Source organism: Bufo gargarizans, chromosome 3, assembly GCF_014858855.1.
Source record: "Bufo gargarizans isolate SCDJY-AF-19 chromosome 3, ASM1485885v1, whole genome shotgun sequence".
NCBI lineage: Eukaryota > Metazoa > Chordata > Amphibia > Anura > Bufonidae > Bufo > Bufo gargarizans.
In genome coordinates, this window is record NC_058082.1 from 531,735,737 (window position 1) to 531,757,953 (window position 22,217).

Consider the following 22,217-nt stretch of genomic DNA (forward strand, 5'->3'; position numbering starts at 1 on the left):
CGAGGACCTTTTAGTATTTTTATCCAGTAATCTTTACCCCCGGGCTTGTGCTCTCCTCTGTCTTGGTTACATTTCCAGCAGTTCAGTTCTGCAGTAGTGCTGGTGTGTAATAGAGACGGTGGGCAGGGGAGACCGAGGACCTTTTAGTATTTTTATCCAGTAATCTTTTACCCCGGGCTTGTGCTCTCCTCTGTCTTGGTTACATTTCCAGCAGTTCTGTTCTGCAGTAGTGCTGGTGTGTAATAGAGACGGTGGACAGGGGAGACCGAGGACCTTTTAGTATTTTTATCCAGTAATCTTTACCCCGGGTTTGTGCTCTCCTCTGTCTTGGTTACATTTCCAGCAGTTCTGTTCTGCAGTAGTGCTGGTGTGTAATAGAGATGGTGGGCAGGGGAGACCGAGGACCTTTTAGTATTTTTATCCAGTAATCTTTTACCCCGGGCTTGTGCTCTCCTCTCTCTTGGTTACATTTCCAGCAGTTCAGTTCTGCAGTAATGCTGGTGTGTAATAGAGACGGTGGGCAGGGGAGACCGAGGACCTTTTAGTATTTTTATCCAGTAATCTTTTACCCCGGGCTTGTGCTCTCCTCTCTCTTGGTTACATTTCCAGCAGTTCAGTTCTGCAGTAGTGCTGGTGTGTAATAGAGACGGTGGGCAGGGGAGACCGAGGACCTTTTAGTATTTTTATCCAGTAATCTTTACCCCGGGCTTGTGCTCTCCTCTGTCTTGGTTACATTTCCAGCAGTTCTGTTCTGCAGTAGTGCTGGTGTGTAATAGAGACGGTGGGCAGGGGAGACCGTGGACCTTTTAGTATTTTTATCCAGTAATCTTTACCCCCGGGTTTGTGCTCTCCTCTGTCTTGGTTACATTTCCAGCAGTTCTGTTCTGCAGTAGTGCTGGTGTGTAATAGAGACGGTGGGCAGGGGAGACCGAGGACCTTTTAGTATTTTTATCCAGTAATCTTTTACCCCGGGCTTGTGCTCTCCTCTCTCTTGGTTACATTTCCAGCAGTTCAGTTCTGCAGTAATGCTGGTGTGTAATAGAGACGGTGGGCAGGGGTGACCGAGGACCTTTTAGTATTTTTATCCAGTAATCTTTACCCCCGGGCTTGTGCTCTCCTCTGTCTTGGTTACATTTCCAGCAGTTCTGTTCTGCAGTAATGCTGGTGTGTAATAGAGACGGTGGGCAGGGGAGACCGTGGACCTTTTAGTATTTTTATCCAGTAATCTTTTACCCCGGGCTTGTGCTCTCCTCTCTCTTGGTTACATTTCCAGCAGTTCTGTTCTGCAGTAGTGCTGGTGTGTAATAGAGACGGTGGGCAGGGGAGACCGAGGACCTTTTAGTATTTTTATCCAGTAATCTTTACCCCCGGGTTTGTGCTCCTCTGTCTTGGTTACATTTCCAGCAGTCCTGCAGTAGTGCTGGTGTGTAATAGAGACGGTGGGCAGGGGAGACCGAGGACCTTTTAGTATTTTTATCCAGTAATCTTTACCCCCGGGCTTGTGCTCTCCTCTGTCTTGGTTACATTTCCAGCAGTTCTGTTCTGCAGTAATGCTGGTGTGTAATAGAGACGGTGGGCAGGGGAGACCGAGGACCTTTTAGTATTTTTATCCAGTAATCTTTTACCCCGGGCTTGTGCTCTCCTCTCTCTTGGTTACATTTCCAGCAGTTCTGTTCTGCAGTAGTGCTGGTGTGTAATAGAGACGGTGGGCAGGGGAGACCGAGGACCTTTTAGTATTTTTATCCAGTAATCTTTACCCCCGGGTTTGTGCTCTCCTCTGTCTTGGTTACATTTCCAGCAGTTCAGTTCTGCAGTAGTGCTGGTGTGTAATAGAGGCGGTGGGCAGGGGAGACCGAGGACCTTTTAGTATTTTTATCCAGTAATCTTTACCCCCGGGTTTGTGCTCTCCTCTCTCTTGGTTACATTTCCAGCAGTTCTGTTCTGCAGTAGTGCTGGTGTGTAATAGAGACGGTGGACAGGGGAGACCGAGGACCTTTTAGTATTTTTATCCAGTAATCTTTACCCCCGGGCTTGTGCTCTCCTCTGTCTTGGTTACATTTCCAGCAGTTCTGTTCTGCAGTAATGCTGGTGTGTAATAGAGACGGTGGGCAGGGGAGACCGAGGACCTTTTAGTATTTTTATCCAGTAATCTTTACCCCCGGGTTTGTGCTCTCCTCTGTCTTGGTTACATTTCCAGCAGTTCTGTCCTGCAGTAGTGCTGGTGTGTAATAGAGACGGTGGGCAGGGGAGACCGAGGACCTTTTAGTATTTTTATCCAGTAATCTTTACCCCGGGCTTGTGCTCTCCTCTGTCTTGGTTACATTTCCAGCAGTTCTGTTCTGCAGTAGTGCTGGTGTGTAATAGAGGCGGTGGGCAGGGGTGACCGAGGACCTTTTAGTATTTTTATCCAGTAATCTTTTACCCCGGGCTTGTGCTCTCCTCTCTCTTGGTTACATTTCCAGCAGTTCTGTTCTGCAGTAGTGCTGGTGTGTAATAGAGACGGTGGGCAGGGGAGACCGAGGACCTTTTAGTATTTTTATCCAGTAATCTTTACCCCGGGCTTGTGCTCTCCTCTGTCTTGGTTACATTTCCAGCAGTTCAGTTCTGCAGTAGTGCTGGTGTGTAATAGAGGCGGTGGGCAGGGGAGACCGAGGACCTTTTAGTATTTTTATCCAGTAATCTTTTACCCCGGGCTTGTGCTCTCCTCTCTCTTGGTTACATTTCCAGCAGTTCAGTTCTGCAGTAATGCTGGTGTGTAATAGAGACGGTGGGCAGGGGTGACCGAGGACCTTTTAGTATTTTTATCCAGTAATCTTTACCCCCAGGCTTGTGCTCTCCTCTGTCTTGGTTACATTTCCAGCAGTTCTGTTCTGCAGTAGTGCTGGTGTGTAATAGAGACGATGGGCAGGGGAGACCGAGGACCTTTTAGTATTTTTATCCAGTAATCTTTTACCCCGGGCTTGTGCTCTCCTCTCTCTTGGTTACATTTCCAGCAGTTCAGTTCTGCAGTAATGCTGGTGTGTAATAGAGACGGTGGGCAGGGGTGACCGAGGACCTTTTAGTATTTTTATCCAGTAATCTTTTACCCCCGGGCTTGTGCTCTCCTCTGTCTTGGTTACATTTCCAGCAGTTCTGTTCTGCAGTAGTGCTGGTGTGTAATAGAGACGGTGGGCAGGGGAGACCGAGGACCTTTTAGTATTTTTATCCAGTAATCTTTACCCCCGGGTTTGTGCTCTCCTCTGTCTTGGTTACATTTCCAGCAGTCCTGCAGTAGTGCTGGTGTGTAATAGAGACGGTGGGCAGGGGAGACCGAGGACCTTTTAGTATTTTTATCCAGTAATCTTTACCCCCGGGCTTGTGCTCTCCTCTGTCTTGGTTACATTTCCAGCAGTTCTGTTCTGCAGTAATGCTGGTGTGTAATAGAGACGGTGGGCAGGGGAGACCGAGGACCTTTTAGTATTTTTATCCAGTAATCTTTTACCCCGGGCTTGTGCTCTCCTCTCTCTTGGTTACATTTCCAGCAGTTCTGTTCTGCAGTAGTGCTGGTGTGTAATAGAGACGGTGGGCAGGGGAGACCGAGGACCTTTTAGTATTTTTATCCAGTAATCTTTACCCCCGGGTTTGTGCTCTCCTCTGTCTTGGTTACATTTCCAGCAGTTCAGTTCTGCAGTAGTGCTGGTGTGTAATAGAGACGGTGGACAGGGGAGACCGAGGACCTTTTAGTATTTTTATCCAGTAATCTTTACCCCCGGGCTTGTGCTCTCCTCTGTCTTGGTTACATTTCCAGCAGTTCTGTTCTGCAGTAATGCTGGTGTGTAATAGAGACGGTGGGCAGGGGAGACCGAGGACCTTTTAGTATTTTTATCCAGTAATCTTTACCCCCGGGTTTGTGCTCTCCTCTGTCTTGGTTACATTTCCAGCAGTTCTGTCCTGCAGTAGTGCTGGTGTGTAATAGAGACGGTGGGCAGGGGAGACCGAGGACCTTTTAGTATTTTTATCCAGTAATCTTTACCCCGGGCTTGTGCTCTCCTCTGTCTTGGTTACATTTCCAGCAGTTCTGTTCTGCAGTAGTGCTGGTGTGTAATAGAGGCGGTGGGCAGGGGTGACCGAGGACCTTTTAGTATTTTTATCCAGTAATCTTTTACCCCGGGCTTGTGCTCTCCTCTCTCTTGGTTACATTTCCAGCAGTTCTGTTCTGCAGTAGTGCTGGTGTGTAATAGAGACGGTGGGCAGGGGAGACCGAGGACCTTTTAGTATTTTTATCCAGTAATCTTTACCCCCGGGTTTGTGCTCTCCTCTGTCTTGGTTACATTTCCAGCAGTTCTGTCCTGCAGTAGTGCTGGTGTGTAATAGAGACGGTGGGCAGGGGAGACCGAGGACCTTTTAGTATTTTTATCCAGTAATCTTTACCCCGGGCTTGTGCTCTCCTCTGTCTTGGTTACATTTCCAGCAGTTCTGTTCTGCAGTAGTGCTGGTGTGTAATAGAGACGGTGGGCAGGGGAGACCGAGGACCTTTTAGTATTTTTATCCAGTAATCTTTACCCCCGGGCTTGTGCTCTCCTCTGTCTTGGTTACATTTCCAGCAGTTCATGTTCTGCAGTAGTGCTGGTGTGTAATAGAGACGGTGGGCAGGGGAGACCGAGGACCTTTTAGTATTTTTATCCAGTAATCTTTACCCCGGGCTTGTGCTCTCCTCTGTCTTGGTTACATTTCCAGCAGTTCAGTTCTGCAGTAGTGCTGGTGTGTAATAGAGACGGTGGGCAGGGGAGACCGAGGACCTTTTAGTATTTTTATCCAGTAATCTTTACCCCCGGGCTTGTGCTCTCCTCTGTCTTGGTTACATTTCCAGCAGTTCAGTTCTGCAGTAGTGCTGGTGTGTAATAGAGACGGTGGGCAGGGGAGACCGAGGACCTTTTAGTATTTTTATCCAGTAATCTTTTACCCCGGGCTTGTGCTCTCCTCTCTCTTGGTTACATTTCCAGCAGTTCAGTTCTGCAGTAATGCTGGTGTGTAATAGAGACGGTGGGCAGGGGTGACCGAGGACCTTTTAGTATTTTTATCCAGTAATCTTTACCCCCAGGCTTGTGCTCTCCTCTGTCTTGGTTACATTTCCAGCAGTTCTGTTCTGCAGTAGTGCTGGTGTGTAATAGAGACGGTGGGCAGGGGAGACCGAGGACCTTTTAGTATTTTTATCCAGTAATCTTTTACCCCGGGCTTGTGCTCTCCTCTCTCTTGGTTACATTTCCAGCAGTTCAGTTCTGCAGTAATGCTGGTGTGTAATAGAGACGGTGGGCAGGGGTGACCGAGGACCTTTTAGTATTTTTATCCAGTAATCTTTTACCCCCGGGCTTGTGCTCTCCTCTGTCTTGGTTACATTTCCAGCAGTTCAGTTCTGCAGTAGTGCTGGTGTGTAATAGAGACGGTGGGCAGGGGAGACCGAGGACCTTTTAGTATTTTTATCCAGTAATCTTTACCCCCGGGTTTGTGCTCTCCTCTGTCTTGGTTACATTTCCAGCAGTTCTGTCCTGCAGTAATGCTGGTGTGTAATAGAGACGGTGGGCAGGGGAGACCGAGGACCTTTTAGTATTTTTATCCAGTAATCTTTACCCCCCGGGCTTGTGCTCTCCTCTGTCTTGGTTACATTTCCAGCAGTTCAGTTCTGCAGTAGTGCTGGTGTGTAATAGAGATGGTGGGCAGGGGAGACCGAGGACCTTTTAGTATTTTTATCCAGTAATCTTTTACCCCGGGCTTGTGCTCTCCTCTCTCTTGGTTACATTTCCAGCAGTTCAGTTCTGCAGTAATGCTGGTGTGTAATAGAGACGGTGGGCAGGGGTGACCGAGGACCTTTTAGTATTTTTATCCAGTAATCTTTTACCCCCGGGCTTGTGCTCTCCTCTGTCTTGGTTACATTTCCAGCAGTTCAGTTCTGCAGTAATGCTGGTGTGTAATAGAGACGGTGGGCAGGGGAGACCGAGGACCTTTTAGTATTTTTATCCAGTAATCTTTTACCCCCGGGCTTGTGCTCTCCTCTGTCTTGGTTACATTTCCAGCAGTTCTGTCCTGCAGTAATGCTGGTGTGTAATAGAGACGGTGGGCAGGGGAGACCGTGGACCTTTTAGTATTTTTATAAACAATGTTCCACGGAATGGGTTCCACATTCTGCCGATCTTTTTCCCATTTAGCCTCCGCTCCAAATGTGATCGCTTTTGTGTATTCATATTTTAACTTTGCGTAGATGTGCGATAAAGCGGAAGTGTTTAGTGTCATGTCGTTCCAGAAATCTAGAAATGTGTTCAGTACGATATTTAAATAGTTCTTATTTTCCGTGTAGTGAATGGCGCGTCGTAACTGTTCGTATCGAAATTTATCAATAAATCCTAGTGCGGTGTCGCGGAGGGTTTCGCTTAGAGGCTTAATCTGTCCTTTATTGCAGAGGTTTTTGATAAAATGTATCCCCGTTTTTCCCAATATTCAACCTCACCCAGTTGCCTAACTTGTGGTAAATGTGCGTTCCCCCACAGGGGGTGTACTGAACCGCTTGGGATACTCCAGCCATACGTCTAACATTCTACTAAACGGGTGTATTATTATATTCCTCTCAATGGGACCCTTTGAGGATGAAAAAAAGATCCTCCCAAGGTCCACAGTGCTCCCCGTAAATAAGCCGTATACATTTATCCTTTCGGTTCCTCACGCACCATCTCAGCTGCGCAGCCACATAAGATCCTTTTAGAAAAGGGACAGAGATTCCACCCTCTTCTTTGTACAGGTATTGTATTTTAATTCAAACTCGTTTGCGCCCCCATATTAGTTCATTGAGAAGGGTCTCCAATTCATTACAAAACATATCTTCTACCGTTATTGGGCTCGCAGTTAGTACATATTATAACATTGGTAATAATGTACGGCTGATTTGTGACAGGGGAACTTTAACTATTATTGGGAGTATATTTAATTTCTTATAATATTCCAGTTTGGTCCCAATGTGGATGCCCAGATATAGTAGAGATTCTGATGGGGTCAGCGTACTAACCTGAAAATTATAACCGGGTGGGACAGGGCGTCTCAATGGGAGAAACTTCGATTTTTCCCAGTTTATCTCATATCCAGATAAACATCCAAATTCGTCCACGCTTTCCATAACCCTGAGTAGATTCCTATACCCTCCCCCCAAAAAAAGAGTATCATCCGCATAGAGACTTATTTTGTCGGCTTCCCCCACACATCCAAAGCCCCGTATTTCCTAATCTGCTCTGATTTTACATGCCATTGGCTCCAGGAACAATGAGAAGAGTAAAGGGGAGAGGGGGCATCCCTGACGTGTTCCCCGGGTCAGTGGAAGAGTATTCCCCATTAACTCGAACCCTGGATACCGGGTTTTGATACAGAATACGAACCCATCTGGAGAAATATTCACCACTCTCCAGAGGAAGGGCCACTCCACCCTGTCGAACGCCTTAGCCTCGTCGAGGGACAGGATGGAGCAGTCCTCCCCCATCTGGATATTCAGGAAGGCCCTCCTTACATTGTCCTGTATATTCCTTTTAGGAATGAACCCAGTTTGGTCCGCGTGGACGACTTTATGAATGACGGCTTTTAATCTATTGGCCAACAGTTTTGCAAGGATTTTATAATCTGTGTTGAGAGAGATGGGACGATAAGATGTGACTGACAACTGGTCTTTCCCCTTATTGGGGATCCGTGTGACGGTTGCTTCCATCCATGAGAGGGGTAGGGAGCCCAGTATCCATGATTGGTTTAATACTGCCAACATTTGGGGGAGGATAATTCCCTCATGTTTTCGGTATACTTCAAATGGGAGACCATCCAACCCTGGGGACGTATTGCCCTTGATGGATTTCAACGTGGTTTGTAACTCACTCAGTTGGATCGGTCTGTTCAACCAGTCAGTATCTTGTTTGTCGAATTCTGGAATCTTAATGTTATCTAGATATTGATCTATTTTTCCTCCCTGATCTATGGGCCCGGCCTGGTATAGCACGGAGAAGTATCGAGTAAATTCCCCTAAGATGTCATCAGGGTCTCTTAGGAGGTCTCCTGCCTCTGTGCTAATTCCCATATTGTTACTCCCCCTTAGATTTTTTACTATTGTGGATAATAGTCCACTTGGTTTGCCGGATTCGCTAGTTCCTCAGCCCCGAAAAGAACAATTTTATTCTGTGCTTTTTTATATATTGTTTATATTCGTCTCGCACTTTTTTAATTGAAGTTGTTTTTCTGGGGTATTAAACTGAGTGATCTCATTCATTATCTGGTTGAGCGTACCTTCTATTTCTTTTTGAGTTTGGGCAAAAAAAATAATAATAATTCTGTTTCCTAATATAGACCTGGAAGGTATGCCTTAAGCGAATCCTAAACCATATGAATGTGTGTGGAGTTAATATTGTCGCTCCAGAAGCGTTTAATTTCTTCATTAATCTTATCCACATCCCTTATTGATGTCATCCAATGGGGGTTAAGTTTAAAAATTCTATTTTTATTTGGTTTATTATAAACTATCCAATATTACCGTAACCGGAGAATGACCGGAAATACCGTGACTTTCATAATTCAATTTTTTAACCCTATTGATGAGTCCGGGGCCAGATCAACTTGCGACATGGACCTATATGTATTACTAAAGCATGAAAATACCTGCTTATTTCCATAGAGAGATTGCCGTATATCGACCAGCGCCATCTCTTTACACATTCTAAATAGTAAAGTACTTGAACTGGTGTTTTGTTCGTAATTAGTTATGGTGGATAGCCTATCTATTTTGATGCCCTTGACCGAGTTGAAATCGGCCACCACCAGCACCGGGCACTCCTCTCGTACTGAGATATAATCCATCAGTTTACATAACACAGTCGTTGTAAAGGGGGGTGGAATATATATAAAAGCGATTATACTCCTGCCACTGACCATGAAGAAAGATGTACCGACCCTCTTGATCGATTACTTGTTCTATTGGGACACTGATCCCACGAGAGTATGTGGAGTAACAGGAGTGGTATTCATGAGAGGCCGATCGCTGCCACTTTTTCACCTGATAGGTGTGTTTCTAACAAGGCGACTATGGCTGGTAAATGTCTAGAAACTAGGTCAAACACTGCACACCTCTTAATTTTATCCGCAAATCTGCGAATATTCCATGTCAGAATTCTTGACATTTTTTTTTTCCCCCTGAATTTAATACAGCGCTAGGTGGAAGGGCAGCGGCACCCCCAACGACACACCCTCAATACCTCGACGGCTCCCCGCGGAAAAAAAAAAAACGTACTCCCATTCTGACCTGCGAGTCACTGAATGTGACTCATAGGTCTCTAACTATAGGCTATCCCCCCGCCGTTGACCCTTCTAACTTCCCCCTGTATTGCTGCGAGTAAATTATGTAATGCCCTTAGAGTCCATCCAATCAGCTGCATCGCTTGGATTAGAAAATAATTGAACCGTTTCTTTATAGATAACCCGTAATTTCGCGGGATACATCATGGAGTATTTTAGTTGGGCTTGTATCAGTCTCTTCTTTACATCTTTATATTCTCTTCTTTTGTCTTGCGTAACTTTGGAAAAGTCCGGGTATATGTCTATGTTGGCGTCATTATATTTCACCGTCTGTATCTCTCGTTTCCACCTGAGGATGTCCTCCTGGTCTCTTGAGGAAACCATTTTAACCAACAGTGGTCTTGGCGCTGACCCTGGTGGTGGTTTTCTTATTGGGATGCGCTGCGCTCTCTCCACTGTATGTGATGGGGCGGCTTCTGCGGATGTCACGTTGTCTGATAACCACTTTTGAATGAAACCTGTTGGGTCGTCTCTTTCTACTCCTTCCGGGAAGCCCACTAATTTGAGATTATTTCTCCGGGACCTGTCCTCCAGATCTGCCATTTTTTCCTTCAATGCCTTATTATCAGTCTCTACTATTTCAATCCTTTTTTTATCCGATTGGTATCTTTTTGCAGTTCTATAATCTGCATTTCGCACTCTTATGCGTTGCCTCATTTTATTTAAGTCGTCTCGGATTACTGAGATGCCACCGTGGTTGTCAGGGTGCTTAATGATTGGTTAGTTGGATTGACTGCCTCCAGTATGCCCGCTAGTTTAAGATCTATATTGCCCATCTGGTTGTCTGCTTCTGATGCCCTGTTTAGCAGATCTTAAGTATGGTCACAGTCCTCCATCTGCAATAGCCGTTTCCGATTGCTCCTCGTCTTACTTAGTGGGGGTGGAGATTGGAGATCATTATCTAGCTGCGTCATGGTGTTCCGAGCTGTACCGCCTTTTGGTGAAGAACTTCCCACCGACTTTCTATTTAGTAGTTTAGGTGCTTTGATTTTTTTTTCCCCCTCCCCTCCTTTTCTCCTGTTACGGAGTTACTTTTAAACTTTGTATTATACAAAGGTACGTGAATCCCTGTATTTCTAAGCCAGCATATGTCTTATAATACAGACAAATAAAACAGGGGTCTTGTGTTCCTCAGTCTCATGGTTTTCCCAGATCCTGGATAACTTTTCAACGTGGAGTAGTCCGGGTGTCTTCAGCGCGGCCCATCTGCGTTGTTTCACGGCAGTCGCCTACCCACTGAGTAGTGGACCGGTGCAGCCGCCTGGGGTTCAGAGATTCGGGGGTCGGAGGGATGATGGGACAGCGTCTTGCGGCAAAACAGGACCGAATCAGTATGGCACCCAGGGCAACACTTCACCATTGGGTGGCCCCCAGAGCGTCAGGGCAACTCGGCAGATAGGACAGCAGATACAAAAATGAAAATAAAGAAAAAGAGAGACGCATCCGCGCTCAGTGCGGCTCAGGGCAGACAAAGAGCTAGGCAGGTAAGGCAGCAAAAAGATGGAGCATCCGCTCCCAGTCTCAGGCGGACTAAGCCTCCAGGCACACATAAACTGACGGAGGGGCCGCTCTCAGTGCGGCACATAGCCAGCACCGGCCTCCAACCTAGGAGGCTTGGCAGAGCGACAGCACCCTATGTGGATTACAGTTCATCCGGCAGACGGGGGACTCGGCAGGTACGGCGTCTCAACGAGGGTTCACACGGCTCTGCAGCTCGTCAAGGACAGCATGTCAGCGATGCATCAGGGGCTGTAGCTAGAACCGGCGTTGGGGGCGGGGGGGACCGCAGCACGCACATCACTTACGTCATGCCGCTACGCCTCCCTCCGAGATTAGGTGGCGCGTCTCCTCCTCCTTGTTCTGAAGGTTGAAAATACCGGGGGCCACAGCGGGCGAACGGAGCGGCGCCCAGGAATAATAGTAAGGGCACTTAGATCCCTGGGCGCCACTCTATGAAGCCTGCTACTTAGTTCATATTTTTTAAACCCATGAAAGGTCCTCTTTAACTCAAGTATCTGCAGCGGTATCACAGACCCGGCCTCAATAACAGGGCATGTGATCCGCGGGAATTAACCCTTCAGATGTGGCACCTGAGGGGTTAATTGCCACACATCGCATGCCCGGTTATTGAGACCGGGTGCCCGGTCTGTGATACCGCTGCCGACACTTGTTTTAATATGTTTTACATTCATTGGTGGCGCAGTGGCCACAGCTCCCCCCTGCTATCTCCCCATTGGTGGCAGTGGCGGTCGCGTCACAGTGGAGAGGGAGTCGCTCCTTCCTTCTCCACTGTGCAGCGTGCTAGTGAAGAGACCGTAGGCTGCGCGGCGGTACAGTCGCAAATGGCGACAAGACATCTGCAAATTTTAAGGCGCATTGGTGACTGTTTTGGTCGCCATCTGGAGCCCAGCCTTAATGTCGTTTTTCAAAAATAAGGTTACTTTACCGGAATACCCCTTTAAAGCAGCTTTTCTATAGGGTTCTGGTCAGGACCTTTAAATGGGGTCTCCTCAGACATTCACATGTAGATCTGTTCTGGACCACTGTCTGGCAGCCACTTTTCTACTGGGTTCTGGTCAGGACCTTTATATTGTGTCCCCTCAAACATTGACATGTAGTCTTGTGTACAGGTCTGAGTCGCTGCTTTGCTGTGGAGGCCAATGACACCAGCAACTGGACAGATGATGTTCTATGAAGACTCCCTGGTTTCTTTAGTCCAGGTCCATGTGTGGCTGCTATAAGATGCTATGACCGATGTATATTTGATGCACAGCAGATATAATGGGATCTATGTTACCCTCGGGTCTCCACTTCTGACCCCTCCATCTATAGACCCTTCAGGGGTTTATCATGGGTTCTAGTTGAGTATTGTTGTTCCTCCTGTGTCTCCCATAGTTGTCCGTTTCCTATTGTGGGGTCCTGAGCACTGGGGGTCCATACGTGTGACCAGATAAACACATCTGTCACTTTCTGTATCTATGTCCAGCCCAGGGGAGTCGGACATTAGATTTTAGGAGGCCTATACATAAAGGGCGAGCAGTGAATAGTACAACATACCGGCCACCTTGAACCTGCAGACATAGGAACCCCTTGGCACTGGCACACATGTATAATCCTAGGGCCACACAGAACCCCTCCTAACCCCAAGATGTATGAAGGTGGAACACACACTAGAACCGAATCCGGGCACATATTTTCTACTCACTTGGAAATTATGATTTCTGGGAGAATTTCTGCAAAACTCTTCTGATGCTCCCCATTAACCTTCTGGGAACCTTCTATGGGGATGACCTGTGAGAAGAGTTTATCGTTATGGTTGGCGGCATAAGGCTTCCACAAGTTTAAGGTTAGTGTCATTCAATGTATTCCAGTGAGAGACAAATCCCTGTGTGGCCAAACTAAGGCCACGAACCACAAGTTAACGCCACGCCTACAGAGCAGCAATCCCCACAGACGGCCCAACGCCACGCCTACAGAGCAGCAATCCCCACAGACGGCCCAACGCCACGCCTACAGAGCAGCAATCCCCACAGACGGCCCAACGCCACGCCTACAGAGCAGCAATCCCCACAGACGGCCCAACGCCACGCCTACAGAGCAGCAATCCCCACAGACGGCCCAACGCCACGCCTACAGAGCAGCAATCCCCACAGACGGCCCAACGCCACGCCTACAGAGCAGCAATCCCCACAGACGGCCCAACGCCACGCCTACAGAGCAGCAATCCCCACAGACGGCCCAACGCCACGCCTACAGAGCAGCAATCCCTACAGACGGCCCAACGCCACGCCTACAGAGCAGCAATCCCCACAGACGGCCCAACGCCATGCCTACAGAGCAGCAATCCCCACAGACGGCCCAACGCCACGCCTACAGAGCAGCAATCCCCACAGACGGCCCAACGCCACGCCTACAGAGCAGCAATCCCCACAGACGGCCCAACGCCATGCCTACAGAGCAGCAATCCCCACAGACGGCCCAACGCCATGCCTACAGAGCAGCAATCCCCACAGACGGCCCAACGCCATGCCTACAGAGCAGCAATCCCCACAGACGGCCCCAGTGACAGTTGACATTACAGCCCAATACTCTGTCCACTATTACTCACCTTCAGGGCCACATGCTGCTCCCCTCGCTGGGTCCGGAACACTTCACCGTACACCCCTTCCCCCACTTTCTGACAGCAACGGAGCTGATCCCGGGTGAGGCACCGATAGAAGGGGATGGGCTCGTCCTGCTGACATTCGGCAAGCACCTTCTCAGCATCTGTGAGCTCGTGTGTGCAGAGAGATGACTGGAAGGGCGACAGCAGGAGCTGAGGACAGACAGAAGATGCACGTGAGGTCCAAGGGGTGCACCTAACACTCCGGAACTCCACAACAAATCGCGGATTCATACAACTGAATGAACAGACGGCATGTGAAGTACATCAGGGAACCAGAGACAAGATTACCAGAGACGAGTTCTGGGGGCTCATCAGCATCCTTCCTCCGCTTCTTCTCTCCGCCAGACAACTGGAAGGAGATCCAGCTTCAACTGAGGGGACGAGACAGATGGACACAATGAAGGAAAGGGAAAGGCAGAGAAGCAGCAATCACAAGTCAAGTAACGGTAGCAAGCTAAGGCTACTCTCACACTGGCGTTTTGGCTTTCCGTTTGTGAGATCCGTTCAGGGATCAGCGGTCCAAAACGGATCACTTTGCATTCTAAATGGAAAAGGATCTGCTCAGAATGCATCAGTTAGCCTCCATGCCGCTCGAGGCTGCTCGCAGCGTTTTGGTGTCCGCCTGACGAAACTGAGCCAAACGGATCCGTCCTGGCACACAATGCAAGTCAATGTGTCAGTGAAAACTGATCCATCCTCCATTGACTGTCAATGGTGTTCAAGACGGATCCATCTTGGCTATGTTACAGATAACACAAACGGATCCGTTCTGAATAGATGCAGGCGGTAGTATTGTCTGAACGGATCCGTCTGTGCAGATCCATGACGGACCCACACAAAACGCGAGTGTGAAAGTAACCTATGCTTTATTTTACACCCATCAGAGTAACTCCACAGCAAATAAAGGGTTAAAGACGAGGGAAGCCCGGCTCGCCTCCAGCATGGCAGCAGAATGAGGAGACCATGCATCAGAGACCAATTTACCACAAAGACCCAGTCAAAACAAACCAGCTGCCCTATAATGGCCCCCCCCTAACGCCCGGGCCCCTCACACAGATCATACTTGCCTCGCTCCCCGGCACCCACATCACTCCTGATGTTGGCACGGCCGCCGCTGCATCTCCCCGTCGCACAGATCAAAACATCCAGGCACGGGGAGGGGGGCAGCCAATAACAGGCAACCATCGGGACAAGCAACCCTAACGTCACGGAGATGCTAGGGAGACTTGTCCCCACCTTGGCTTGCCATTGGCTGCCAACCTGTCGCCAGATGTTTTGATCTGCGCGGAGTGAAGATGCAGCAGCGGCCGTGCGGGGTTATGGGGCGATGTGGGTGCCGGGGAGCAGAGTAAGTATGACCTACACTGACGAGCAGAAAGGTAACAATGTTCTGAACTTCTGACTTCCAGGCTCCATATCTCCCCATCCACTACAGCTTACAAGGTGAGACTCCCATCATCCTATAGACCATCCTCTCGGCTGTCTCACACATACATTGGACCTGCAGCTATTTAGCTTATGATTAGTCATGTGACTGCATTGTTACTGTTTTGCTCCTAATATAGTAGTTAGTAAATCCCCCTTTGGTTTCCAGCACGGCCTGAGTCCTTCTGGGCAGGCTAGCCATCAGATTCAATCATGTCTCCACCGAAATCTGCCTCCAGGTCTCTTCTGCACGTTCCCAATGTTGCTCCATACTGGTCGACTCACTTGGGTACAAATACAGCTTTTTCTTCACCTCAAGTGTTGGATTGGGTTGAGGTCAGTGGGGGCCAATCCAGCACCTCTACTTCATTCTCATTGAACCATTTCTTCCCCAATCTCAACGTATGCTTTGGGTAGTTCCCCTGCTGGAACACTGTGTCCCCCTTTTCATACCCATAGTACTCGAGTGTAGGAGGTAACTTGTCTTGTAGGATACTCACTGTAGCTCAGCATCGATCCTGGTCAAGTATGAAACAACCCCATATCTTCAGGCTTCCTCCACTGGACTTGGCAGTTCCTTCAATTTCTTGATCCGTTATCCTCTTTTCCCTCGTTTCTTCCAGACCCATCTCTACCCATCAGAGTCTATTGACCTTCGTTGCATCACTCCAAATCACCCGCTTCCAATCTTCTACTGTTCAGACTTTTTTGAAAACTTGAGACAAAGCTTCTGGGAATTGAAGTTGAGACTTCTTGACCTTTATTCGGGCCATTCCAGACTTGTGTATTGCATGTTGCATAGACGTCTGTGGTCTCACTATCACGAAGCATACGAGCCGCCTCCACTGCCGTGTTTGGCGTGTCACAACTGATAGACCTTGCGATGAGCCGACTTGTTGACTCCGATATTTTGCCTGGACATCCACCTCTTGGACTCCATTTCGTATTCTTCCTACTGTTATGGCGCTCAATTTTCTTGGCCGAGATACCGCTATCGATGAGCTGGATGAAGCGGTTTCTCTTCTATTGGGAAATCTTCATGGCGGCTCCTGGATTTGAACCAGTGACCTTTCAATTGGGAATTAACCTAATTACACACTGAGCTATTAGAGGATGTGAGAACAGGTTGTAATTTGTAGTATAGAAGAAGAGAGTATTCAATACCAGGAGCAAAACAGTAACAATGCAGTTACACTGACGAGCAAAACAGTAACAATGCAGTTACACTGACGAGCAAAACAGTAACAATGCAGTTACACTGACGAGCAAAACAGTAACAATGCAGTTACACTGACGGGCAAAACAGTAACAACGCAGTTACATGAGAAGAATCTGCAGAACTAATCTGATGCTAAATAGCTGCAAGTTCAATGTATGTGTGAGATGCCAAGATGATTGCGCATAAAATGATGGGAGTCTCACATCCGAAGCTGTAGTGGATGGTGAGAGATGGAGCCTGAAAGTCAGTGCAAGACATTGTTACCCTTCTGCTCGTCAGTGTATATAAGATGCCCAGGCATTAGGGGGGACATGAAAGGTGGTATATGGGTTTACTAGTAAAGGGTTCAAGACACAAAAGAGGTGGAGCAGGAGGAGGCAGCTCAGTGCCGGACACATGGCTGACCCTTCTGGGCCCTGACCCATCCTCTTAGACAAGCTCCTGACCTTTCTTCCTTCTGTGGAGGGACAGAGCTGCACGGAGTCGTGCCCAGCGCTGATGATCTTTCTGAGGGTCTCGAGCAGTCAGGGATTCTGTAGATAAATTGAGGTTCATGACAGCCGTAGAGTTCAAGAACGACGACGTCAACAGAGAAGAGGAGAACAGCAGAGAAGAGGAGTGTGTGTCACCAACACCGAGATCCTGAAGAAGAGAAACCAGGGGACAATGGTGAGGATTCATACATAAAAAGAAGCAGACCCCACAACCCTCATATGACCCACTGCTGGGTGACACGATTCACACAAGACATATCAAGAGCTCACCTCTCTCGACCGGTCCTGGAAGCAGAGCTGCTGCTGGGTTTTGGTGGCTGTTTTTTTCCTCAGCGTGCCCCATCTCTTGGCACTGAAGCCACTGATGCAAACCTTCCTGCCGGTGCCTATGGTCTGTGGAGCCACAGAGTTCTGCATCTTTGTCTTCAGCACAGAGGTCGTGACCTGGGGAGTCTTAATAGTCTTGGAAATGGGGGAGCGGCAGCCGAGGGCCAGCACTGCAGACTCTTTATTCCTGGGAAGAGTACCCGTGTTCTCCAGCTCCTTGGATGCCTCATCCTTCTTCAGAAGATACTTAGAGACTGCAGCAGAGTCTAGACTCACCACGGGCTGCCTCCTGCTCTGACACCGCTCCATCACCAGCGCAGTAACGCCATTCGTGTCCACCAATACATCGGGATGAATGTCACTGCTCTTATTCCGATCTTTTCTCCTCTGCTGAAAATACTGTGTCACAATCTGGGAATTTAATCTAACAAATGGCTGAAAATGTTTTCTTCTGAAATATTTCCACTTGTTTGGAGAAAATCTACTAAAGTACCAGGAAGAACGTCTGCTGACCAGAACCTTGTTTTCTTGGAGCGTGGAGTTGCTGCTGCAGTGCGGCTGAGGCTTCGTTTTCTGATTCACCTGGTGGGCCGGAGCAGTCCCCTCGTTGTCTGATGTGAAATCACTTGAGAACAGTTCAGCACTGGGGTCTAAGACATCATCGTTATGTTCCTGGAAACCAGACTTCAACTTCCCCTCATCAATGAAGACAACAGACTGCGACTCAGGAGAGGATACCAGGACAGGAGACAGAAGACAAACAGACGGCAGCTTTCTGTCACTGCTCGTTTTAATGATCAGGCGTTTCACCCCAGACCCAAAACTTTCCTTCTCTAAGGAGTCAGCTCGGGGAGTTTTAAACTCCATTGCGTTTTTCCTGCGTTCTTCACCAGACGTCCGAGACACGTTACCTCTCTCTTCATGCGAGATAATGACTTCACTTTGTGGCTTATTCGTATGAGGGGAGGACTCAGAGTCTGCACTACAGATGACTATGCTGTCCTCCAGGGGTTCAGACAAAGCCAGTTGTCTAACAAAGGCCTTTCCCGTCCTGGGCACAGCGGTCAGCATCACAGAGGGTGTGCTGGAGAGAAGGGGTGGCTTCTGAAGTGGACTGTGCAGAGCCTCGACCGAGGAGCTCAGGAGATTGGTGACATCTGTGCACATCCTCCTCTTCTTCCTCAGACCATCAGCTTTAAAGTCACATAACGAGTCCGGAGACAGCAAGGGACGCTGCACAAAAAGGTAGGAAGATCACAATGTGAAGTCCTCATCAGTCACTAACTTCACACCAACGTAATAAAACCCTTCACATGTGGCCCCCCCGCCCCCCCATCCTCAACAAACTGCTTCACATGTGGCCCCCCCTATCATCCTCAACATACTGCTTCACATGTGGCCCCCCCATCATCATACTGCTTCACATGTGCCCCCCCCCATCATACTGCTTCACATGTGGCCACCCCCATCATCCTCAACATACTGCTTCACATGTGGCCCCCCCCATCATCATACTGCTTCACATGTGCCCCCCCCCCATCATCCTCAACAAACTGCTTCACATGTGCCCCCCCCCCCCATCATCCTCAACAAACTGCTTCACATGTGCCCCCCCCCATCATCCTCAACAAACTGCTTCACATGTGGCCCCCCCCCGTCATCCTCAACATACTGCTTCACATGTGGCCCCCCTATCATCCTCAACATACTGCTTCACATGTGGCCCCCCCACATCATCCTCAACATACTGCTTCACATGTGCCCCCCCCATCATCCTCAACATACTGCTTCACATGTGCCCCCCCCATCATCCTCAACATACTGCTTCACATGTGGCCCCCCCATCATCATACTGCTTCACATGTGGCCACCCCCATCATCCTCAACATACTGCTTCACATGTGGCCCCCCCATCATCATACTGCTTCACATGTGCCCCCCCCCATCATACTGCTTCACATGTGCCCCCCCCCCATCATACTGCTTCACATGTGGCCACCCCCATCATCCTCAACATACTGCTTCACATGTGCCCCCCCCCCATCATCCTCAACAAACTGCTTCACATGTGCCCCCCCCCCATCATCCTCAACAAACTGCTTCACATGTGGCCCCCCCCCCCGTCATCCTCAACATACTGCTTCACATGTGGCCCCCCTATCATCCTCAACATACTGCTTCACATGTGGCCCCCCCACATCATCCTCAACATACTGCTTCACATGTGCCCCCCCATCATCCTCAACATACTGCTTCACATGTGGCCCCCCCCTATCATCCTCAACATACTGCTTCACATGTGTCCCCCCATCATCCTCAACATACTGCTTCACATGTGGCCCCCCCATCATCCTCAACATACTGCTTCACATGTGGCCCCCCCATCATCCTCAACAAACTGCTTCACATGTGCCCCCCCCCCCCATCATCCTCAACATACTGCTTCACATGTGCCCCCCCCCCCCCATCATACTGCTTCACATGTGCCCCCCCATCATCCTCAACAAACTGCTTCACATGTGCCCCCCCCCATCATCCTCAACAAACTGCTTCACATGTGGCCCCCCCCCCTATCATCCTCAACATACTGCTTCACATGTGCCCCCCCCCCATCATCCTCAACAAACTGCTTCACATGTGGCCCCCCCCCATCATCCTCAACATACTGCTTCACATGTGGCCCCCCCATCATCCTCAACATACTGCTTCACATGTGCCCCCCCCCATCATCCTCAACAAACTGCTTCACATGTGCCCCCCCCCCATCATCCTCAACATACTGCTTCACATGTGGCCCCCCCCCCATCATCCTCAACAAACTGCTTCACATGTGGCCCCCCCCATCATCCTCAACATACTGATTCACATGTGCCCCCCCCCCATCATCCTCAACAAACTGCTTCACATGTGGCCCCCCCCCCCATCATCCTCAACAAACTGCTTCACATGTGCCCCCCCCCATCATCCTCAACATACTACTTCACATGTGGGCCCCCCATCATCCTCAACAAACTGCTTCACATGTGGCCCCCCCCATCATCCTCAACAAACTGCTTCACATGTGCCCCCCCCATCATCCTCAACATACTGCTTCACATGTGGGCCCCCCCCCCCCTATCACCCTCAACATACTGCTTCACATGTGGCCCCCCCATCATCCTCAACAAACTGCTTCACATGTGGCCCCCCCCATCATCCTCAACATACTGCTTCATATGTGCCCCCCCCCATCATCCTCAACATACTGCTTCACATGTGGCCCCCCCATCATCCTCAACATACTGCTTCACATGTGGCCCCCCCCCATCATCCTCAACATACTACTTCACATGTGGGCCCCCCATCATCCTCAACAAACTGCTTCACATGTGGCCCCCCCCCATCATCCTCAACAAACTGCTTCACATGTGGCCCCCCCCCATCATCCTCAACAAACTGCTTCACATGTGGCCCCCCCCCCCCATCATCCTCAACAAACTGCTTCACATGTGGCCCCCCCCATCATCCTCAACATACTACTTCACATGTGGGCCCCCCATCATCCTCAACAAACTGCTTCACATGTGGCCCCCCCCCATCATCCTCAACAAACTGCTTCACATGTGCCCCCCCCATCATCCTCAACAAACTGCTTCACATGTGGCCCCCCCCATCATCCTCAACATACTACTTCACATGTGGGCCCCCCATCATCCTCAACAAACTGCTTCACATGTGGCCCCCCCCATCATCCTCAACAAACTGCTTCACATGTGCCCCCCCCCCCATCATCCTCAACATACTGCTTCACATGTGGGCCCCCCCCCATCACCCTCAACATACTGCTTCACATGTGGCCCCCCGATCATCCTCAACAAACTGCTTCACATGTGCCCCCCCCCCCCATCATCCTCAACAAACTGCTTCACATGTGGCCCCATCATCCTCAGTCAAGGGATTTAAATGCCATTTCCCCTACAGCTGTCCACTCCATATGTACTTCCGATCCAACTTCCGAAACCCTGGTGACATTATCAGCCATGACTAAAACCAATTGCTGTCCAGTTTTTACCTGATTCATGCGGCACGGCCCAGCTGAAAGAATGACCTTGTATCTGCCATGCTGTAGTCATACATAAGCCCGCATCCCAGATTATTCGACACCAACATCTCAAGAAACATCTTCACATCATCATCAGGTCAACATTCCAACCAGGTGGACCCACCATCTCCAGGAACAATCCCCATCCTAGTACAGTGCAGTCCATCACTATGACCAGCAAGTCAACTTACCGCTTGCTTTCTCCGTTTACTGCTCAAAGGCTTCATGGTGACCCCAAGACCTGAGGCTTTACGACGAAGGGTCACAAACTTAAAAGGTGTTGAAACGACAACTGGTGACGATGGATGGAGCCTAAAATAAAAATACAAAAACTAGGAATTAATACTGTAGGACACTGGATTTCCAAGCCTCCATCTCGAGAGAACCACACAAGTCACCCTGTAGATCTCCGCAGGAACAGGAGGTTAACCCTTTATTATTTCCCTCATACTGGAGTAAATATCTAGAATACTCCAAGATTTCAGTTTCAAGACAGTTAAGAACCATTGGTGTCTGTGTGATTTATCCCTTCTTATCAGCTTTCTAAGATCCCTAGAGGAAAACAGAGCGTAGGAAGGGTAGTGAAGCTGTATACAGTACTAGCACATTCAAGAGCAGGGAGACACCCCCTTCTTGTGAGAGAAATGCATCTCGCTGTGCAGCGGAAACAGGGAACAATATAGCTGAAAGAGACTTTAGGGAAGCCTAAACATAACTGCTACTCCACTGTCATGATTGTACAAAGCACAGCCATTATGAAAACTCAGGTACACCAAGTCTGAAGTATGAACAGTTTCCACAAGGATGGTGGTTAATCTTTCAACTGCCTTAAAGGGAATCTGTCAGCTGTTTTGACCATGCAATGAAATGCTGACGGCACTAGCTAGGGGCTGAGGAGAGCAGGACAAATACTTTTTGTGGAGAAGTGCGAATATAAAATTTTATTCTGGCAATTTCTGCTCCTGTAAGTGCCCAAGAGGCGGGCTTCATGTTAAGAGCTCTGTGCATTGAGCTGCCTCCCAGGTACCACTGGGTCTATCTTTGGTAGTCTTAGAAGGTCCACTGTCAGATTCTCTGAGCCTCTGTAATGACTGCTGTGGCCTCTGAGGCTGGAGACCCAGGATGTCTTGATCTTTCTTTGGATGGAGGATAAACGAC

The 22,217-nt window shown here is 49.0% G+C and overlaps 1 protein-coding gene across 3 annotated transcripts in view; it reads right to left on the reverse strand.

Annotated features, from left to right (window-relative positions):
• The window catches only part of HASPIN (histone H3 associated protein kinase), a 134,966-nt gene that overhangs the window by 68,797 nt on the left and 43,952 nt on the right, over positions 1-22,217 (reverse strand). For all 3 annotated transcript variants that reach the window (XM_044284045.1, XM_044284042.1, XM_044284043.1), the window contains 6 exons: positions 21,251-21,371; positions 16,922-18,211; positions 16,604-16,799; positions 13,802-13,884; positions 13,457-13,663; positions 12,554-12,639 (listed from right to left, as the gene is read on the reverse strand). In XM_044284045.1, coding sequence (XP_044139980.1) covers positions 12,554-12,639; positions 13,457-13,663; positions 13,802-13,884; positions 16,604-16,799; positions 16,922-18,211; positions 21,251-21,286 — 1,898 coding nt within the window. In that variant the 5' untranslated portion in view covers positions 21,287-21,371. The remainder of the gene's footprint in view (positions 1-12,553; positions 12,640-13,456; positions 13,664-13,801; positions 13,885-16,603; positions 16,800-16,921; positions 18,212-21,250; positions 21,372-22,217) is intronic.